This window comes from Alosa alosa, chromosome 2, assembly GCF_017589495.1.
Source record: "Alosa alosa isolate M-15738 ecotype Scorff River chromosome 2, AALO_Geno_1.1, whole genome shotgun sequence".
In the NCBI taxonomy this organism is placed as follows: Eukaryota; Metazoa; Chordata; class Actinopteri; order Clupeiformes; family Clupeidae; genus Alosa; species Alosa alosa.
This window is the reverse complement of record NC_063190.1, coordinates 29,521,933-29,541,963: the sequence shown is the minus strand read 5'-3', so window position 1 is coordinate 29,541,963 and position 20,031 is coordinate 29,521,933. Positions and strand designations below refer to the sequence as shown.

The window sequence follows — 20,031 nt, the reverse complement described above, 5'->3', positions numbered from 1 at the left end:
TCATTCAATCACAGTGTTGCGGCATATTCCATTGCTATACACTGTGCATGCAGAAATTGGTTGACATTATACGTACTGACATAAAGAAAGCCCACACCTGTCTTGTCTATTCTATTGCCCCTACAATATTGCCCCATTTACAGTATATTCAGAGTGGTGCCTTTCTTCTGTCACAGTTTTGTACACTTTGGCTAAAAATATGAGTAAAATCAAGACTGTAGCCATTGAGTCAACATTGGGGGTAAATACATACATCATGTATGTATTTGTGTAAGATGTATAAGATCATGTATGAACCTCCTCATGACATAAAACAATAGTTAACAATCTGGTCACCTGGGTGGAGAGAGAAGGCAGAGCGTCATTTCTCAGAAATAATGACCAATCTGTACACCTGCTTTTTATCAATTGAATTGTATTAACATAATTCCATGATATTCTACAGCTTTCACATACAGTAAGCAATGAATCAAGAGAGGATTATTGTGCAAGGCAAGTCAGTGTTTTCCCGGCAATTAATCAGGTTTCTTCCCGGCTGTAATCAAGTTTTTTCACTTAGATCATCTCAGTTCTGCACTCTCTTTCTCCATCAGTTAAGTTACCATTTAGCATACCATTTTACAAGTTTGTAACAAGTGATTTTTTGCATTTTGAGCATTTGTGAATATCGGGAGGGGTAAAATAGTCTTCAGATCATCGCGCTGGAGGAAGGAGCAACGCTGTAATTAACGATGGTGGATTTTAAAAATAGTTTTTTGAGACGTAGAGCAGCACAAACAAGCGTGCCAGTTGACTTTATGGTGAGCCTAACAGCGAGTGAAAGAGGTTGGCCAGTGTGAGTGGCATCAAAGGCCCGCTGCATCTAAAATTAACACAAGCCTCAGCTCCCGATTGCATTTGCAGTTTCTTGGATGTTTTACAGCAGCCTCTCTGCACATCTCTCTCTTGCGCTCTGTGTCTCTCTTTCTCCCTCTCTCTCTCTCTCTCTCTCCCTCTCTCTCTGTCTCTCCCACAATGCTGAATTCCTCACAGGCGTGCTCTTGGCTATTTTAAAGTGGAGAGAAGATATCCAAGGATAGTCGGAAGGGGAAAAAAGCCCTCCACCTTCAGTTCCACTTCAAATGCACTCTAATCACAAGTGAAGGCACAAAGAAACTTCCCACAATGCAGCTGTTTTCGCTCAGAATGGAAATGCAGTTGTTTTCTCTAGAAGTTCATCCCCCCCATTATCCCATATATCGGCAGATAACTGGTGCAGTCCAGATCAGTTAGGAACTAAGATACAAGATGATTTGTCGTTCACACAAGACAATGCTTCTCTTTCTTTCTCTCCTCTCTCTCTCTCTCTCTCTCTCTCTCTCTCCTTCTCTTTCTTTCTCTCCTCTCTCTCTCTCCTCTCTCTCTCTCTCTCTCTCTCTCCTTCTCTCTCTCTCTCTCTCTCTCTCTCCTTCTCTTTTGCTCTCTCTGTCTAACTTTCTGCATTTACATTTCACTTAAAGCTGCAGTTGGCAAGTCTGACAGATTTAAGGGACTTAGCCAAAATTTTGAATGTTTACAACTCTCATGCCCCTCCCCCACTACCCTCTCATCGAGTTTGTGCTTGTCAGTGCGCACCAGACTGCACCAGATTGTGATTGACAGTCAGATCTGCTCTGATTGGACCAGAAGAACCGGGAGCTGTGGATTTGTGCAAAACAAATAACAGGCTCTAGGTGGAGGTAGAATTGCGGGTTTTTTTTAAAAACCGGCTGATTTATGTTGTTCTTTCGGAGCATACGGTTGGTTTCAGTGAATATGAAATAATCTTGCCAACTGCTGCTTTAAATCCTGCTTAATCTCCTATACCCACGTTCAGCTTGTGTTGGGTTGTGTTGTGTTGGTGAAAGTAGTGTTACTTCAGATTTAAAAAAAGCCTTTTAGCCTAAACCTTGCCCTCGCTTCACCTCTCTGTCAAAACACTGAGGCCGAGTGTTAACTGTAGAAAGTCCCCTCTAAATCCCTTTACCCCCAACCCTTTTTCCCACTCCAAGTGCCTACTGGCCAGGGGGGAACGGGCAGATCTAAACAATCTGATGGCTGTTTAAAACCATTATGCTAGTAAAGATAAACTCCCCCTGCCTGGTGAAATACCAGCGGTGTCTTGGGGGTGGTGTGGTGAGCGGCTGTGATGATGTGCAGGTACACCCCTCACTCATGGGGCCGATATCTCCTCTGATCTGGGAGGAAACAGAGCAGGGTGGAGGCCGGAGGCTGGAGGGGGTGTCAGATACACACAGGCCCTGGCTGTGGGCCCGAGTGGGGCCTGAGAGAGCGGTCAGGGGCCTGCAGAGGGGCTAGGCCTGAGAGAGCGGTCAGGGGCCTGCAGAGGGGCTAAGCCTGAGAGAGTGGTCAGGGGCCTGCAGAGGGGCTAGGGGCTCTGGGCTCTGGGCTCTGGGCCGGGGGGAGAGGGTGAGAGAGGGATGCTTTCAGTGGAGCGTGGCCGGGGAGGGACGTTTTTGAAAGGGGGAGGCTCCAGATTGCTTTTTATTTACTCTTAATGTCAGGCGCTGGCGTCCCCACCCTCCCGATCAGCGCGCTGTGTGCTGTGCTGTGAGTGCCTGAGGCCAAGGCCGCTGAGAAACTGCAGATGATCCCTAAGCACCAAGTGTAGCACCAAAAGGGAAGAGACTCATTTTCAGATGTTTTGTCTAAGTAGTGTGTGTGTGTGTGTGTGTGTGTGTGTGTGTAGCCTCGAGATCTCCCCATGTTCATTGCTCCCCTATATCTTGCCTTAGTGTCTCCTCTGTTGCTTTATACTCAGTTATTTATTGTTAGCTAGAACTTTTCTAGTTCTAACAATAGTTTTTTTAGAACTATTGTTAGAACTTTTTTTCTCTCTCTCATTTGACCTCTCTCCTTCTCTCTCTCCTTCTCTCCTCTCTCCCTGTGTTTGATCATTCCCTCTCTCTCTCTCTCTCTCTCTTGTCACAACTCAGACAGGCCTGTTAAGTAACATCTGTGAACAATGCTAGTTTCATCCCTGCTATCTTTACTCTGATCTTCACCTCAGCAAAGAAGGAGTTCCCTTTTAATTACACGCATGTACACATCCACACACAAACACACACACACTCTCTCTCTCTTTCTTTCTTTCTCCCTCCCTCCCTCTCTCTCTCTCTCTCTCTCTCTCTCTCTCTCTCTCTCTCTCCCTCCCTCCCTCCCTCCCTCTCTCCCTCTCTCTCTCTCCCTCTCCCACATACACACATACTGGAGCCAGAGCGGAAGGAGAGCACAGGTAAAGTAACGAGTCACATCTTGCCTCACAGAAAGGGGAGTGTGCTTCCTGACCCGCGCAGGAGAACCTCTAGTTCTTGGTCATTACTTGTGACAGCTAATGTTGTTAGAGAAAGAGAGAGAGAGAGAGAGAGAGAGAGAGGACGGGATGGAAGGGGGAGGGAGAGAGACTAGGAAAAGAATCTGATGTGGTCATGGCCCAGCCTTTGATGTTTTTTTTCCCCCTAAACTGTTGCTCACGTCGAGTGGCCACACCTGTCAGGACAAGGCTCCTCTTCGTCCCCCAACCCATGCTCCCAGCCACCAGCTCCTCCAGCAGAGCAACCCGAGGGGAGGCCCCCGATACCGCTCTGCCTATGACTCATACACCCACGATCTTCAATTTTTACGCGGCGCAGGAGTGCACACTTGGTTTCATCCGTGCTCTCTGTTTATCTTAGCGGCAGACGCCCTCCATCATCCATTGGCCGGTTTCTTTGGGCTTGTCCTTGCGACAAGCCAAAACGGGGACAGCTGTTTACACGGTACAGCTTGTTGCCCGGCAGGAAGGAAGTCCTTGCCAACCAGGTTCCAGGTAGACCGTTATTTTTTAGAAGTCGCGTTGAGGCCCATACAGGGCCTAAGGGTACCCGGTATCTGACTCCAGGTCAGATTAAGAGTGTTTACAGAATGACATCATGTCGAAAGGGAGAGAGACAGGGCTATCTGTACATCATGGTGCCTGATGAAGAGGGTGATACTCGAACGCGTTGAATGGGAGCCTGCACACAACAGTCCGTATCATGGCTACTCTATCAAACTGAGATGGCCTCTCAAGAAGCACAAAAACAATAGTGACAGTCTTTGAGATGATCTGATGCAGGCTAACTATAGTCCCTAGGACTGGAGACCGGCTCTTGTGAGGGCATTGGCTGGAACGAGTAGTAGAGTAGAGTAGAGTAGAGTAGAGTATACTGTAGAGTAGAGTAGAGTAGAGTAGAGTATACTGTAGAGTAGAGCAATGCAGAGTAGAGTAGAGTAGAGTAAAGTAGAGTAGAGTAGAGCAATGCAGAGTAGAGTAAATATAGAGTATACTGTAGAGTAGGGTGCTGTTACTGGCCCTGTACTGACCCTGTGTTAATATAGAGCGTAGTGGCCTCTGTGTGAGTATAGTCGGCTCCTGTTGCTGCCACTTGCCGCTGTGTGATTATAAAGTACAGTATGTAGTAGGCTCCTATTGCTGGGGTTGAAGTATCACAGGGTTTTGGCTGTGGAAGGTGTAGGCTTCTCTGGGCTCAGTGCTCCAGTTTCTGTTTGATGGTGTGGGTGTGCTCAGTTTGAGCCTGGCTCTTTCTCTTCTCCTCCCCCCATCTCGTATGAAGAATGCTGTCTAAGTTAGCTTCTTTCTTTCTTTCTTTCTTTCTTGCTTTCTTTCTTGTTTGATTGCTTGCTTTATATTTTTATCTGTTCTGTTCTTTCCCTCGTTTTAGCTTCTTCTCTTTTTTCCCCTCGCCCTCTTCCTTATTTGCCATGACATGTATCAAAAAGGTTCTTCCTGCAGAAGATGGAGAACTTGTAGCGACAGCCACTTGAAACAATGTAAGCCGTGTGGAGCGTGAAGCAGAGTATGAGGGGGTGCGGGGTGCCATCGGGACTCCCACTTCCCTGCGGTGCGCGTGAGAGCTCACTGCAGGGCTTTACTGGTGACACACTTGCAGCGAAAGACACGGGCATGCTGCAACTCGCTTACAGTAGGATGGGGAGAAATAGTGGCGTTTGACTGGGGGGGGGGGGAGAAAAGATGTCACACGGATAATTTCCTTACTGGTGGGTGTTGTGTTTTTTTTTTTTTCAAAGCAGCAGTTTTGCCTGATCAACTAAAGCAAAATCTCCACGTAAAAAAAAGACAGGAGGAAAAAAAAGAGAAAATTAAATGCACCACAGGGACCTGGCATGGTGTCGTGTGTAGCCTAGCATGCTGTTTTACCAGAGGCCCTAGTTTGGAGGTAGGGTCCACCAGTGGTGAAGTTTAGTTAGCTGTAGTGGATATACTGTGATGTAGTAGTTAGCTGTAGTGGGTATACTGTGATCACCCTCAAACGTTAATACGTATCCTTGCCTATTTTAAGTGGGTATACTGAGACGGTGATGGTTTTTAAGTGGGTATACTGCGTAGTCCTGCATATCACGACTACACCACTGTGGTCCACCACAGGGCCACTCTCTCTCTCTCTCAGCACTGGCCAGAGGAGGAGCGCAGGCTTCAGGGGCTACTTAGAGATGAGGGTGGTGGAGGGGGAGGACCCAGGAGGCGGGCAGAGACCCCCTTCCCCTCATTGTGTAGGGTCAGGTACGTCCCGGGGCCCTAGCAGGCCCCTGTCAGAGGAGCCCAGGGTGGGTGGAGGTGGACATGGTCGAGGGGGGTTGGAGGACTGGTCAGGCTGGTGGAGCTCTGTTTGCGCTGCATCTCGTCTCGGTGGTGGGAGCCAGAACTCTGGGCCCTGGAAGACTCTGCTTATCTACCAGTTCCAGGCAGGGAATAGTTAATTGCCTGACAGCAATGGGAAATGCCTCCCTCACTCCCTCCTTCTCTCTCTCTCTCTCTCTCTCTCTCTTCCCTCCCTCCCTCTCTCTCTCTCTCTCTCTCTCTCTCTCTCTCCCTCACCCTCTCTTACTCTGCCTTGCTGTAAGTAGGTGTTTCCCTGCTGTGTAGTGTGCATGAGTCTATATAGGAGAGAGAGAGGTACTTTGACAAGTTCAGAGTCTTGCACCCGCCTGCAGCACACCCCCCCACCCGGACTATCTGCGCGTGTGTTTTTGAAGACGCTGTTCTGAGTGGATTTACACCTTTATTTTTTTTTTACGCTGACACCATGTCGGAGGACAGGAAGAAAGAGAGGAGAGGGAGAAAGAACGGAGGGAAGAAGGGGCGCAAGGGAAACAGAGATTCCACAGAAGGTAAAACAAAGAAGATAAATAATGGTTAGAGACATTTGGCGAAGCCTGTGTGTGTGTGTGCGTGTGTGCGTGTGTGTGTGTGGGTTGGAGGACTGGACCTGTGCGGGAATCTGCTTTTCTTTGCTTGTCTTTTAGTTTCTGAGCCTCTCTTATCCACCCGAAGGAGACTCCTGATACAGGCGTGCTCATGGCAGTACACGTTTGGGGCTTGTTGCGTAGTTCTGAAGTTGTGCGCTGACGTGCCTTAGTCGAAGCCCCCTTTGACACGCACAATGCACAGTGCACATTAACATGCTGTTTGTCTCTAGCATGAGTTTTTCATGCTCACCGCAAATGCACATTTGTGGTTCAATCTTTATGTTTCTTTACGCCCCATCCATTCCATTGGAGTGCGTGCTTAGCTGACTAATGCTTAGTAACATTGAATTGTGGAATGAATGGTTGGCCTCTAAATGAGTGTCAGCTCAGAACCATGAGTGCTTCTCTCAGTCTCGTGGTTGTCGTAGTGCCACTCTTCTGTATTGGTTGGTGGCTCGTTCCAGGGAAGCCCTTGGCATCTGGCACAGAGTGTGGTGTCACAGCTGTGTGTATGTGTGTGTGTATGTGTATGTGTGTGTATGTATATGTGTGTGTGTGTGTGTGTGCTGTGTGTGTGTGAGTGTGTGTGAGTGTGTGTCCCAGTCTGTGAATGACTGGAGCTTAGGGAAAAGAGCTGTACTCCCTCACTGTCTACGGGTGCAAGCCTCTGCACGCCACGGCAGTCTGACCCCGGGGTCGGGGGCTAGTCCCGCCCATTTCTCAAAGTTTGCCTGGTCACGTACTCGACTACTACTCCCAGTGTCCTGCTCGTAACCAACTAATCAGCCGTCACTCTCCTCAATGGGGGAAGTTTCTCATGAAGCACCTGGTTTCTTTCTCTCTCTCTCTCTCTCTCTCTCTCTCTCTCTTTTTCTTTCTCTCTCTCCTCCTTCTCTATGATCCTTCTTTTTTTCTCTCCACACATTTTTTCGTCACGTTCCCTCTCCTCCCTCCTTCTCTGCCTCCTTCACCCGTCCTGCGCTGGTGAAATGTGTGTTGGTTGTCAGCAATCTGGTTGTAGTGGTATTAGTGGTAGTGGTGGTGGTGCTCCTGGGGGGTCTGTGGATCTTACTCAGATGCACACGTAGATCAGGGTGGTTGATTGCTGTGTGTGTGGATTGTATGTACATGTAGCTCTCTGGGTGGTTGAGGGGTTGTGTGTGGATCTTACATATCGTAGATATGTAGACGTACCTGACCCTACACAATGAGGGGGCAGGGGGTCTCTGCCCACCTCCTGGGTCCTCCCCCTCCACCACCCTCATCTCTAAGTAGCCCCTGAAGCCTGCGCTCCTCCTCTGGCCAGAGTGGTTGAAGGCTGTGTCATATGTACACATAGTTCTGAATGGTTGGAGGCTGTGTGTGTGTGTGTGTGTGTGTGTGTGTGTGTGTGGGGGGGGGTCATACGTACACGTAGATCAACACTGGCCCACCTCTGGCCCGTGCCTGTCTGTGGGGACGCAGCACAGTGACGCTCTGTTCTGAAATGGGAGAGGAAGCTTCTTCCAAGGTCTCAGAAGTCTCACCGCGATCTGAGATCCCACTCGCTGATTAGCGGCCCACCGAGACAAGGCACTGTATTGTATTGTCTCGCCTCTCTCCTCCACCTCCTTCCCCCAGCCTTCCATTCATTCTGTGACTTACCCCCACCACCCCCACCCCACCCTACCTACCTCCATCTAGTTCATTGTGGGAGTTCTTCTTTCCCTGCATCACCCCCAGGCGTGACTTGTATGGAAGAATCTAGTCTCTGTCCCATTGTGTTGCTCTACCTCTTCCGTCGCGTTCATTGCTCCTTTCTGTAAAAAATAGTCTTTGTTCATAGGGAACTCTTTTGTCAGGGTTATCATCAAATTACTTGTGGTGTATTTTTAGACCTGTGAAAAGTGCCTGTAGTGGCATTGTGGCCTTTAGCAGCAGAACCCAGCAGCATATGGGACTTTTGACTTAGAGTGATAGTAATCTTAATGCTTTGTCTTCAGAAAACAAAGTTAAATAGAGGCTAGGGCACTTTTGTTTCCTTTGAATATCCTGGGGCCATTGATGATAGACAGGGGGCGTTATGTAGGTGTTAGAGGATTTTGCTGTTCGTGGCAGGCTTTACCTGGGAGAGTTGCTTATCAGGCTTTTACTTCCAAGATTTTGACAGTATTACCCCATCAACAATGTCACTTTGGCTTTTGTCCAGTTTGCAGTTACATGTGTCGGCTAAAAAGAAATAAAAGAAAACTGTACTCAGTCATACACAATTTGTATAAGCATAGTATTACATACAGCGTCATCAGTCTCAATAAATATTTATGTATCTGTGTGTGAGTGGACAAAGTCATTAGCACACACATCTACCAGGCCATACTGGTCAATTACCTAATCTTCTCTAAGTCACTTGAAAACATTCTGCATAATGACTCAATCCATATTGAGATACAGCCCTGAACCTCTGTGCTCTCACAAAAGCGCTCTTGAACCTAATTAAGATCAGGGCATGTCATGCAATACCATCATTGTGGTTTTGACTGCATGGTATTATATAGAGTTTTGGCTCAGGTGAAAAGGGCTGTCATAAAAACAATAGAGCCTATATCCTGTGTCACTGCAGGATAATGGAAAGTGAACCCTCATTTGCTCTCAATCGCAATGTGAGAATGAGTATTTGTAAATGGTCTCAGTTGATGGGAGGGGTTGTAGCTTTTGCAGTGCTGACGCATGGTGAGCCTGAGCCGTGCTGCTCATTGATGTGATTGGTTATGCTGACAGGCTCTTCTAAGCCATGGCACGGCAGGAGAGGAGCTGCTGTTTGCAGAAGACTGTGGTTGTGAGTGGATGTGGGGCTGAGTCACTCACACACACACACACATACACACACACACACACACACACATACACACACACATACATACATATTCACAGGCCCACACACAGACACTCACAGGCACATCACCTGGAGATGCTAGCAGAGTGCGGTGCTGTTACAGGTCGTCTGCTTCCTGTGTGCTCTTTGTGATGTCTAACTGAATATGTGCTCATCATTTTGTGTGTGTGTGTGTGTGTGTGTGTGTGTGTGTGTGTGAGTGTGTCTGTGTGTGCATGTGCATTTGAGTGTTTGAGATTTTGTGTGTGTGTGTGTGTGTGTGTGAGTGTGTCTGTGTGTGCATGTGCATTTGATAGTTTGAGATTTTGTCTGTATGTGTGTGTGTGTGTGAGGCCTACAATGACGGTGCTCTCCAGAAATATAATTTTCTGCTCATTTTAATTGAATTTCCAAGACTCGGTCGTGCCTCGGAAAAGGGGATCTACTTAATATAAAAAGGGGAGCAGAGACCAAAAGTTGTCTCTTTTTTATGTTCAAGATTGTGGAAAGCATTTGAGAAGCATACATTACAGCATAAGCCTGATAAAGTCCCAGCTCCGCCTAACGACTTATCGCATATAATTCATGTTAACTGGCCTTTCCTTTTCTTTGACATTTAATCACTTTCAGTCATGCACTCCCTTTTTAATGTAGCTCTACCATATTGACTTGTAGGGCTGAATTTCTACATAGAATCGTGGCTAAAAATGCATTGGTGGTGAATGTGTGCGTACACCCACACTGTCAGCGAAGCCTCGCATCTTCATGTTGCCTCTAAGCTTCAGAAGCCAGAGGTCACGGCTGTGAGAACACACACAGTCTAAATACCAAGTCCTGCTCGTTTTTTTTTTTTAACAGGCTGACTTGAAACCACAGTTTGACAGAGCTTTCAAAGACCTGTCACCGGCTGCTACATGTTCCTACCAACGCTCAGATGTTTCCCACCAGGCAGACGGGACGCCACATAGTTTTGATAGCAGACAGCAAAGTGATGTTAGAATTCCTGATAGCATCAAAATAATTAATTAATGCTAAAAATAAAGAATAGTATCAAAAAGGACAAGAATAGAAACCCTCTGATTTGTGGTATTTTTAAACCTTTGATATGATCAGCATTTTACTTTTGCAATCTCTCTCTCTACCCCCCCACCCCCTTCCTCTCACTCTCTCACTCTCAAAACTCAGTGGTGATTTAGGGTTCTTAAATTGAACCTTGGGACTATCCCTGAGGTTATGTATTTCCAAGTCATTCCAAAATTATGGGCAGGACCCAGGCAAGACTGTCATGCGTCTCATAAACTGTGACAGGTCTGTTAAGGCCTTGATGAAATATGTTACCTGTGGGCTCACATGGAGAAGTGATCCCCAACTGTGTGCGTGTGTGTGTGTGTGTGTGTGTGTGTGTGTGTGTGTGTGTGTGTGTGTGTGCGTGCGTGCGTTTGTGTGTTTGTGTCTTTGTGTGTGTGTGTACGTGCGTGTTGGTGTGTGTGTTTGTGAGCCACAGTCTGACGGCATAGATTGTGCAGGAATAAATGTATAGGTGTAATAAAGTTTGGACATTTTGTCTTAAACAGAGAGTCATTCCCGCATGCTGCCAGAACAGTTTCAACCCACCTCACCAAACTGTAGCACTCTCCTTACACTTTCCATGCGTGTACATAGCTATACAGTAGATCCATAGTTGCACTGACTGTGCATTCACTTAAGCTATATCATGTTTACCACGGCTGTATTTTCTGCATTATAGTGTCTGTTCTTTACTATGTCAAGCTCCAGCTGTGCCTTTGACTGGTGTATATTATGTGGACATGTTGAGTTCATTTTCACAATCTTCAAAAAAGTTCAATTCCCTAAATAAGATTCATTGATGTGTTTTTTAGACCTCGGCTTTGTTGAGTGTCCCTTCACTAAACTGTACCACTATATTAAACGTGTGCCTTCCCTGACATCATGGTCCAGACTGTGATGTATTTCCACTGTTTCCTTAACATGAGCTTCGAAGGCCAAGTCCCAAAACTGTATAGCATGACACTTAATGTTTCCTCCTGGGAGAAATTGACTGCATATCTACCAACTCATAAATGAACCCGGGCCCTTCTGGTTACACATGGTTAGATAGTGCCCCCTTTGTGAGTTAACAAAGGATGTCCATCCACAGCTGTAGAATGTGTCAGCAAACATGGTACACGGCGACCTTTTGACCCCGGCGCAGTTCTGTTTGTTTGTAGGAGCTTAGAGCCACAGAGCCTGAGCTGGAACCTTTCTGAAACCTTTCTGAAACCTTTGTCTCAGCCCTGGCGGCCTCTGCCTACTGCCTTATCCAGTGAAATACACACTCACAGTGTGTGTGTGTGTGTGTGTGTGTGTGTGTGTGTGTGTGTGTGTGTGTGTGTGTGTGTGTGTGTGAGGAGAGCCTGATTGGTAAGATGGTGCCACCCGGGCAAATGGGAGGCATCTGTGTCGCGTGCCCCAGTGGCAAAGTGGGTGGAATGGATACGGCGTCCGATCCAGAACACGACTCCTGATCCGCGTCACCCGCCCAGGTGTGTGTCCTCTCCCTCCTCTTCTCCCTCGCCGGTCTGAAAAGGGAGCGTGCGAGGAGACTGTACTAGCCATGGGCCATTACCTCCTTTCAGCTGGAATGATGGGGGAAAATACAAAACAGAGAAGAGACCTATTAGAGGGGATAAAAGAAATGTTAACTAAAGAGGCTCTCAGTGCAACTCTCTAATTCTCCTGCTCCACGAACTCTGACTCAACATGTCTCACACGGCTGACTAGGCACTATGATTGTTGCTCAGCAGAGCTCAATTCCTACAGTTACTTCCTTTTGGATGCTGGCTAGCGAGAGAGTAACATGATGAAGAAGATGATGATGATGATGATTATTAGTAATAGTAGTTCTAATACTACTGCTACTGCCACTACCACTACTGCTACTAGTTAGTACTACTATTACCACTAGTAGTTATATTATTAGTTGTTGTAGTAGTAGTGGTACCTCTACTATCCTCTCACCGTGGATTCATCACCAGAACTTAATGCTCTTACTGAAGAGATCATGTGCATGGTTGGTGACTGTGTAGTCCGAGGTGCTTAGGTGATTTTCACATTGTAAAGGAGGAAGAATTTATTCATTTATTGAAATATTTATTGTATTTAAAAATATATATTTCTAGGTATAGAAAGCTTTATTTTAAAGAGGAAATGCATAGGGGACTTGACTTCCAATCAGTGGGATTGAGAGGGAAACAGAAAACCTATTTTTTTCAATATCTTCAAATGTTTCAGGCTCCTGGGTTGGGTCTCGGCTTGTCCCAGATTTTTGTGCACATTCACAGTTAATCTAGAGAGGTGAATTATGCAAGTCATCTCTTGTGAAAATGCTTTTATGTTCTGAGTTATTTTGTGACTCCATTCCTCATAACAACTATTGCAACAGTAAATATTATGAGTGGGAAAGAAATGTGGGATGCTCCTATGCTCCCTGATGTAGAGCTGGAGGTTCACCACCTTCTCTTAATGTTTACCAGTCAAACAACTTCCCATGACGCCTGGCACTCCCTTTGCTTTGACTAGCACAGAGCGGGCTGACGCGTGGGGGCACTGCACTGGCAGCTTTCAAGTCTGAAACATGACCTATCTGTCACTGCCCGCACCTTTCGAGCCCGCTCAACTTGATGAAGAATTTATTCGCAATTCTTAAGTAGCTCTTACATAATTTTAAATCTTTCCGTGTGAGTGAGTTCTGGCCTGTCCTATTTAATATTAACCATACTGGCAATCATATGGACAGTTAAGGCGCCTTGTTTCATCAAAGGGAGAAGGTTGGGTCACACTGTACTTAAATCGACTGCTTTATAGCTCTGAGTAGGTTATATGAAGACTCAGGTCTTTCATCTTTTGACAGTCTATCATCTCGTCAAGTAGTGGTAGTGGTCATCAAGTAGTGGTACTCAACCTGTCAAAATTCTCTCCATATATTACTGTAGAATGCGTGTTTGTGATGCATGTTAACATGCTTTGAACTTCTCTATAAATAGAATCATCACAACTGTCTCACTCCCCACTGAAGGAAACTTGGGATCGTGGATGAAACACTGGCTTTTACTGGGACTGGGAAGTGGAACAATTTATTCAGAATTAGGCCGCTTGGTTATTATTTTTGTCCACCTCTGTCTGGGCTTTTAATTGGAGTCATTACCTTGTGTTCTTATTTGCTTATTTAGGCCTCTGCTTCTTGTGAGGCTGTTTGTCTCACTGTAGGGACATGAACATGATGGCATATGATGTCTGATAAGTGGTACCTTTGGCCTTCAGTAACAACTGCAATTTATCAGTATATACGTGTGTGTGTGTGTGTACGTGTGTGTGTCTGTGAAGTGAAAGTGTGTGAGTGAATGAAGAAGGAGAAAGAGAGAGAGACAGGGAGAGAGTGGTAGAACTCTGTAAAGACAGTAAGAGTGATGACACTGTTGGCCGTAAAAGTGCTCACCTTGAAGAGCCCCGTCCTGCTCCAATGGCCTGTGCAGAGGCCCAGCAGTAGCCCCCGCTGCATGCACGCCCTGACATCACGTTCCCCACCCCACCGCCCCATCCCCAGCGCTGTCGGCAGCAGAACGGCACGAGGCTGTCAGCCCTGCTCCCCAGTGGCCCTGCACTATACAGTAGGGGGCTGGCTGACTGGGTGGCTGGGTGAGTGACTGGAAGTGTTAGTGGCTCAGCAACCATCCCTCCTCCATTTTGTTTGGGCTTTTGAATGAGTGGTGCTGAGCGTGCAGCTGTCAGTCAGATGTGCCTTGGTGGGCTTTCCCCTCCTAGCTGTTGCCAGGCATCACACCACCCAAATGGAACGCCTACGATGGCCAGCACCTCCTCGCTGCAGCCAGAGTCGTCAGATTGTGTGTGTGTGTGTGTGTGTGTGTGTGTGTGTGTGTGTGTGTGTGTGTGTGTGTGAAACAAAGAGGAGAATTGTCAGAGATCTGTTTTTTCCATGCAAGAAAGTTAACAAGTGATTCGCGAAAGTATATGGGTTTCCGTACTCCAGCCAGGCTTGTAAATACTGAATCTTATTTTTTCAAAAGCTGTAGCTCAAGTCGGCCTGATCAGAGATTCAATGGGGAGGGACAGGCCAGAGGAACACTTGACAGTTTCACAAGGTTTTCATGTAACGTGGCCATTCAGATTCAGGAAAGCCATGTCTGTTTAAAATTTGCTGCTTAGATAACATTATAATGTTTATTGAACCAAACAGATTTATGAAATTGTGTATTTAGAAAGAAAGGCTTTATACAATGAAGTCAGCAAATGATTGATGAAAGTGGATATAATTGCTCCTTTTAAGTCCAGTTTTTTTCCCAGCTTTGGTTGATTGTGTTTTTTTCTCTGGTGCCAAAAATATGGAAGTGGTTTGATGAGAGCGATAATGACTGTGAGGACAACCCTCCTCCTGAACCAGACTGGACCTCTGTCACTGGCAGTGCTCTTTGAATATCCCCCGAAGTAAAGAAGCAGCTGGACACTGGTAATTAAGCACGGCTGCAGATAGAGAGATTGGGGGTCGGGCAGTGAGGGCCGGCCATCAGGTGGAGCACAGTGCTGTGGCATGACGTGATGTGACGTGACGTGACGCGGCGCAACTCAAATTAAAGTTCAAAGTTACTTTTACTCAAATTAAAGTTCAAAGTTACTTTTATTAGCGTGATGAGATACGGTGTTTCCAAAGCAAGAACAAAAACAAAACAAGGCATGAACTTTGTAGCATAACATTGAAAACACACCGCGAATCTCTGCACAGACACTTACAAAGCAGAGAAAGCTGGTGGCTCACTGATTTTATGGTGGGTTGTGGAGTGGGTGTGTGTGGGGGGGGCAGTATCTCCGTTTCCTTTTGTCCATGTCCTCCTTATCAGTGTCCGCTGGACTCCATCCTGAGCCATGAACTGTAGTTCATAGACATGCTGTGGAGCAGAAACGAAACGCCGAAACGCCCCTGTGGTTTTGTTCAGTTGAAAAGGATCAAATGTGTGAAATTGTCTCTTTTATTGTCTTTCCCACCCCCCCGCCCCCCGCCTGCAGCCGCCCCAAAGCTGAAGCGCATGAAAAGCCCCGTGTTTGTGGCGGAAGGCAAGAGACACACGCTGAAGTGCGAGGCCTCGGGCAGCTCCATCTCCTACAAGTGGTACAAAGATGGCAGCGAGCTCAAGAAGAGCAAAGAGATCAAGATCAAGATGGGCAAGTAAGTGAACACCATGGTCATGTTACTCCTGATCCAGTGAGTTCAAATGAAAAACAATAACAATGGACAGTGCATGTGAAGTCAAAATGGCAGAGTTTATATTTACCAACGGCTGCTATGGCTGGCTTTACATTGACCATGCTTGCTCTGGCTTTACATTGACCATGTTTGCTCTGGCTCCACAGACACATCTTGTGCAGACCCTGGCTCCAATTTTGCAAATAGGGCTGACCAATGTTAGCTTAATTTCTGTGCATAAGCACATGCCATGCTGTCCATGTGTTTAACAGGTCATTGTCCTGGTCCATTCTTCTCAACCTGTGGAGTGGAGAGTTCAGACATAAAGTTGAAATGAACTGTTTGTTTATACATATCATATATATATATATATATATATATATATATATATATATGACTACAGCACAGGCTTCATCTTCAACTGAGTGATTTATGCAGTGATGGTACTTGACTGCTGACAGTTGAACACTCGAATGAAAACAGTGCAATTGGAGAGAGAGAGGGAGAGACTAGGTTTTCGATGGACATTACTATAATGTTCCACGCGGTAATGCTTAATGATGCATGCCTGCACTTGGAAATCCAGAGAGTCCATTAACCTCACTGGACTGTGGCCACGTGGACGGCCTGCTCCATATGAAACCCAGCACCAGGGTCTGCAGAGGCTCCTTCTGTGGGGACACTCCCTGGGTCTGGTTCTGCCTTTGGACCACTGACAGCTTCTGTCTATGGGGCTTCTTGTGTGGTTCTTCTTTATTATTAGGATTAAAGTCATTATTATTGTTATTAATGTCTTAATTGTGTTATTGTTCAATGGTATTGTATTAGTGTGTTATTGTGTGATTTATTAGTAATGATTGTGTGATTATTGTGGTTATTTTGTGTGATTGTGATTTTTGTGGTTTGTTATTAGTGCGGTAATTTTGCCATTAATCAGGTTTTCATTCTATATGCGTTTGTTGATATTCCACACACAGAAGAAACTCCAGGGTCCAGATTAACAATGCCAGACTCGAGGACTCTGGGAACTACACATGTGTGGCCGAGAACATTCACGGAAGGGAGAATGGCACGAGCACCGTGCATGTCCAAAGCAGTGAGTACACAATCCTTTCTCTCTCTCTCTCTCTTTCTCTCTGTCTCTCTCTCACTCAAACACACTCTCTCTCTCTCTCTCTCTCTCTCCCTGTTGTTCTCTCTTCTCTCCCTGTTGTCGTCTCTTTTTCTCTCTTTCTGGATTTTTTTGGGAATGTTTTGGGAATGTGCACACTGACTCTCATTATGACGGTGGCCATGGCACCGCTCTATACTGTCCCATGAGTGATTCCCCGAGACAACAAGCGCACATAAAACGGAGCATATGGCCGTCCAGCATGGGTCTCTCTCTGTGTTGTGGGCAGGCCAGACTGAGGAGCTCGGCAGTTCTGTCACCTCCTTGACGGAACGCTGACGTAAACCACACAGCCGGAGCGATCTCGGAGTGCGGTAGTGTCAGCAGCGGTGTGTGTGCATATACACACAGCTTACTGGCTTAGGGGGGATCCTCACTCAGCAAACCTCAATCTGCCTGTTTACACTACACAATTACATGGTTGCACTTTGTGTATGTGTTCCGTTTGAAGTAACAAGAACAAAAAAAAAAAAGGGTTGCCTGCCCTAAAGGAAGTGCTCATTTTGTCAGAATTTTGTAAATAGCCAGTGTGGGTGCCAGACTCCGATAGTCCGGGTGCTCTGTGAGGTAGTGAGGCCCGTCCTGTCAGTCATCAGTGCCTATGTGCGAAATCTAGAGCGCTTTATCACCAGAGACTTCCTCTAATCTCTCACCTGAGGGCTGCTTCAGGTCTGCCTCTCTTCACACACCCTCTGCTTTCTCTGTCAGGAGGGGAAGAGTTACTGCCGCACAGATTGCTGGTGTCGGTGGGCGTGTGTGTGTGTGTGTGTGTGTGTGTGTGTGTGTGTGTATGTGTGTGTGTGTGTGTGCATGAGTACATTACATACGTGAGACAAATCGAAAGACTGCTTGCATTGTGTCAGCAGCAGTGGCGGCAGGCGAGACTCCGTGTGTTGGAACTCTGGCAGTGTGGAGACAGAGGGGGCAGGGTGGAAGGCAAGACCGAGCCCATCAAGGGTGGTATCCCCCCAGGCAGGCTACTGCCCCCCCCCCCTCTCCCCTACTGACTACAATAAACTAGAGAGAGAAAATGGCATCAATTGCGTGAGCTGTTGAAGTAAGCTAGCCTGACGGTGTTTTGCCAACACTGAGGCACTGAAGTGGATACAAGCCTGGGGAGGCACTAGATGAATATAACAGCTGAAGAAATTGCTACCTTGAGCTGACAGCTTATGATAAGAGTGCTTACCCGTCCAGTCTTTTTTATGGGGGAGAATGTGCGCAAGGTTGGCCTTCATTTGCATTCTGTCTCTGCTCGGATGGACGAAGGGAACGCATATTCCAGGAGCCAAGCTAACCTTAGGACTTGAGGTGATCGCTGAAATGAGAAGACATACATACTGTAGTACATACATACCCTAACATAGTGGTACTACTACACTTTGATATGTGTCGCTACTCTTAAGAAACTGCCAATATGCTTTGATGTGAAAACATAAAACTAGCCAGATTTCTGGATCTACGTTGAGTCTAGTCTAATACCCTGCGACAAATGGTTCTCGGTTGAATATAGAGCTCACCTAACCTACGCAAGTGGTACAGGTGTGTCACTGCAATAGCTGAGGAAAAAATAAACAAACTCCGTAGAGGGATGTCTCAGTAGATCTATTTTGTATCATCTTTTGTTCGCTTATATTTTGTAAATATTACTGAGAAATAAGCCTCCTGTTCTGCTTCAGCTACAAGCCATAGTCCAATCATTATGGGATTCTCCAGGACCGAAGTTATCAATGCCCTTCACTTTAACTGAAGGTCGTGAGGAACAGGCAGATGCAAGAAAGACATAGCTTCAGTTCGTAGTCAACCATATTCAACAGTTGAGACTATGCATAGCTTTGCCTCACTTCCTCAGCTTTGGTTGCAAGCTTCCAACTTCTAGATAAATAAAAATCAAGGTATAAACTGACCTATGGCTCAGAAATCGAGCTGTGAAACAAACCTGTGGATTTTAGTGTATTGTTACACCTCTAATGACTGGATTTGGGTTTGTGTATCAGGGGAGTGTGTTTGTGGTGTTGAAGAGGCTGAGACAGCCTGTAGCCTCATTGTTATTTGGGTCTGTGTGTCCACTTGAGCAGGAGAGAGAGAGGAGGAGAGAAGAGCAGAAGGGAGGAAAGGACAGGGGGAATGAGAGATGAGAAAAGAAGACAGAAGAGAGGGGAGCTGAAATAAGAGAAGAGGGGGAATCAAAGAGGAGAGAGGAGAGGAGAAGAGGGGAGAAAAGAGAAGGGGGAAATGAAAGATGGAGGGGAGGAAAGCGAAAGTAGCTCTGGCATTTCAGAAGTATCAGTCCAGCTCAGCTGTGGAGTGTGGAGTCACGCAGTCAGAGGCGTTGGATTCCTCCCTGGGTGTTTGTGTTGTGCATTATGCATATCTGCTCCTCAGAGATCTGACCCTGCTCACACATGCCGTGCATGTGGTGGACGCCTCGGTGTGTGTTTGTCACACACACACACACACACACACACACACACACACACACACACACTCACAGACATGGGTGCACAGGCATTCACTCATGAATACACACACACACACAGATACTGATAAATAGACATACACGTAGACAGAGAGAGAGTGAGAGGGAGAGAGACAGTGAGAACATGTGTGAGCAAGAGTATGATGTTTTCACCAAGAGCAAAGCAGTGGAGAGAGTGAGAGAGTGAGAGGGAGTGACCCCACCCCTACCCCTCAGCCCAGAGGCCAGACTTAATGAAGATAAACAACACCTCCTCCAGTCACAGCAGTCCCTTCCCCCCTAAGGGACAGGCCAGCGCACATGACCGGCGCCGGACACAGCCGGCGCTTGTGTGGGTACTGACCGCCGTCACGGCCCATCGCCGCGGCACCGTCCTCTACCCAACCCCATCTGCCCTCCACGGGGTGGTCAGTGCAGCGGAGACGCAGCTCAGGGGTTCTCGGCGGGGTCAAAGGCCACGGGGAGGCGGGTAGTTCACCGGGGTGACTGGAAAGGTCACGGCTGCCCCCTAAGAGCACCAAACGAGGCGCGAGAAAGGGCTGCTGCGGTCGAGCTCACCCCTGACCACCCCCCCGCTCCTCCTCTCCTCCTGCAGCAGGGCTGGGTGTCACGGCCCTAATGGCTCATTGGCTGTGACAGGGCCGAGCCGGCTGCTGACTGTTTAGCCAGCGGAGCATTCGGATGTGGGCAAACAGGACGAGAGGATGCTCACCTCAGGCGCTCGGAGGCGCACTGCAGTGAACACACACACACACACAAACACACACACACACACACACACACAAACACACACACACACACAGTGAGGTTCCCACCTCGCTTCAGCTAAACTAATTTTACAGATTAGAGGCGGGCGGCCGAGTGTTTGGTGTGGTCTCCGCGCTTCGGTGAGAGTCCATTCATGTTTTCCCTGGGGGGCCGCTGGGGCTCAGCCCACTGTAAAACAGGCTGTATTTTCTTTCGGGGTCACTTGCAGCCAGGGTTCA

General features: G+C 47.2%; 1 protein-coding gene across 7 annotated transcripts in view; it reads left to right on the top strand.

The window, feature by feature from the left end:
* Positions 1–20,031, top strand: part of nrg2a (neuregulin 2a) — a 74,624-nt gene that overhangs the window by 18,595 nt on the left and 35,998 nt on the right. For 6 of the 7 annotated variants that reach the window (XM_048270138.1, XM_048270115.1, XM_048270131.1 and 3 more), the window contains exons 2-3: positions 15,218–15,377; positions 16,373–16,491. In XM_048270138.1, coding sequence (XP_048126095.1) covers positions 15,218–15,377; positions 16,373–16,491 — 279 coding nt within the window. Of the gene's footprint in view, positions 1–5,990; positions 6,211–15,217; positions 15,378–16,372; positions 16,492–20,031 lie in introns of those variants that run through there. The other variant, XM_048270147.1, reaches the window with a different exon arrangement.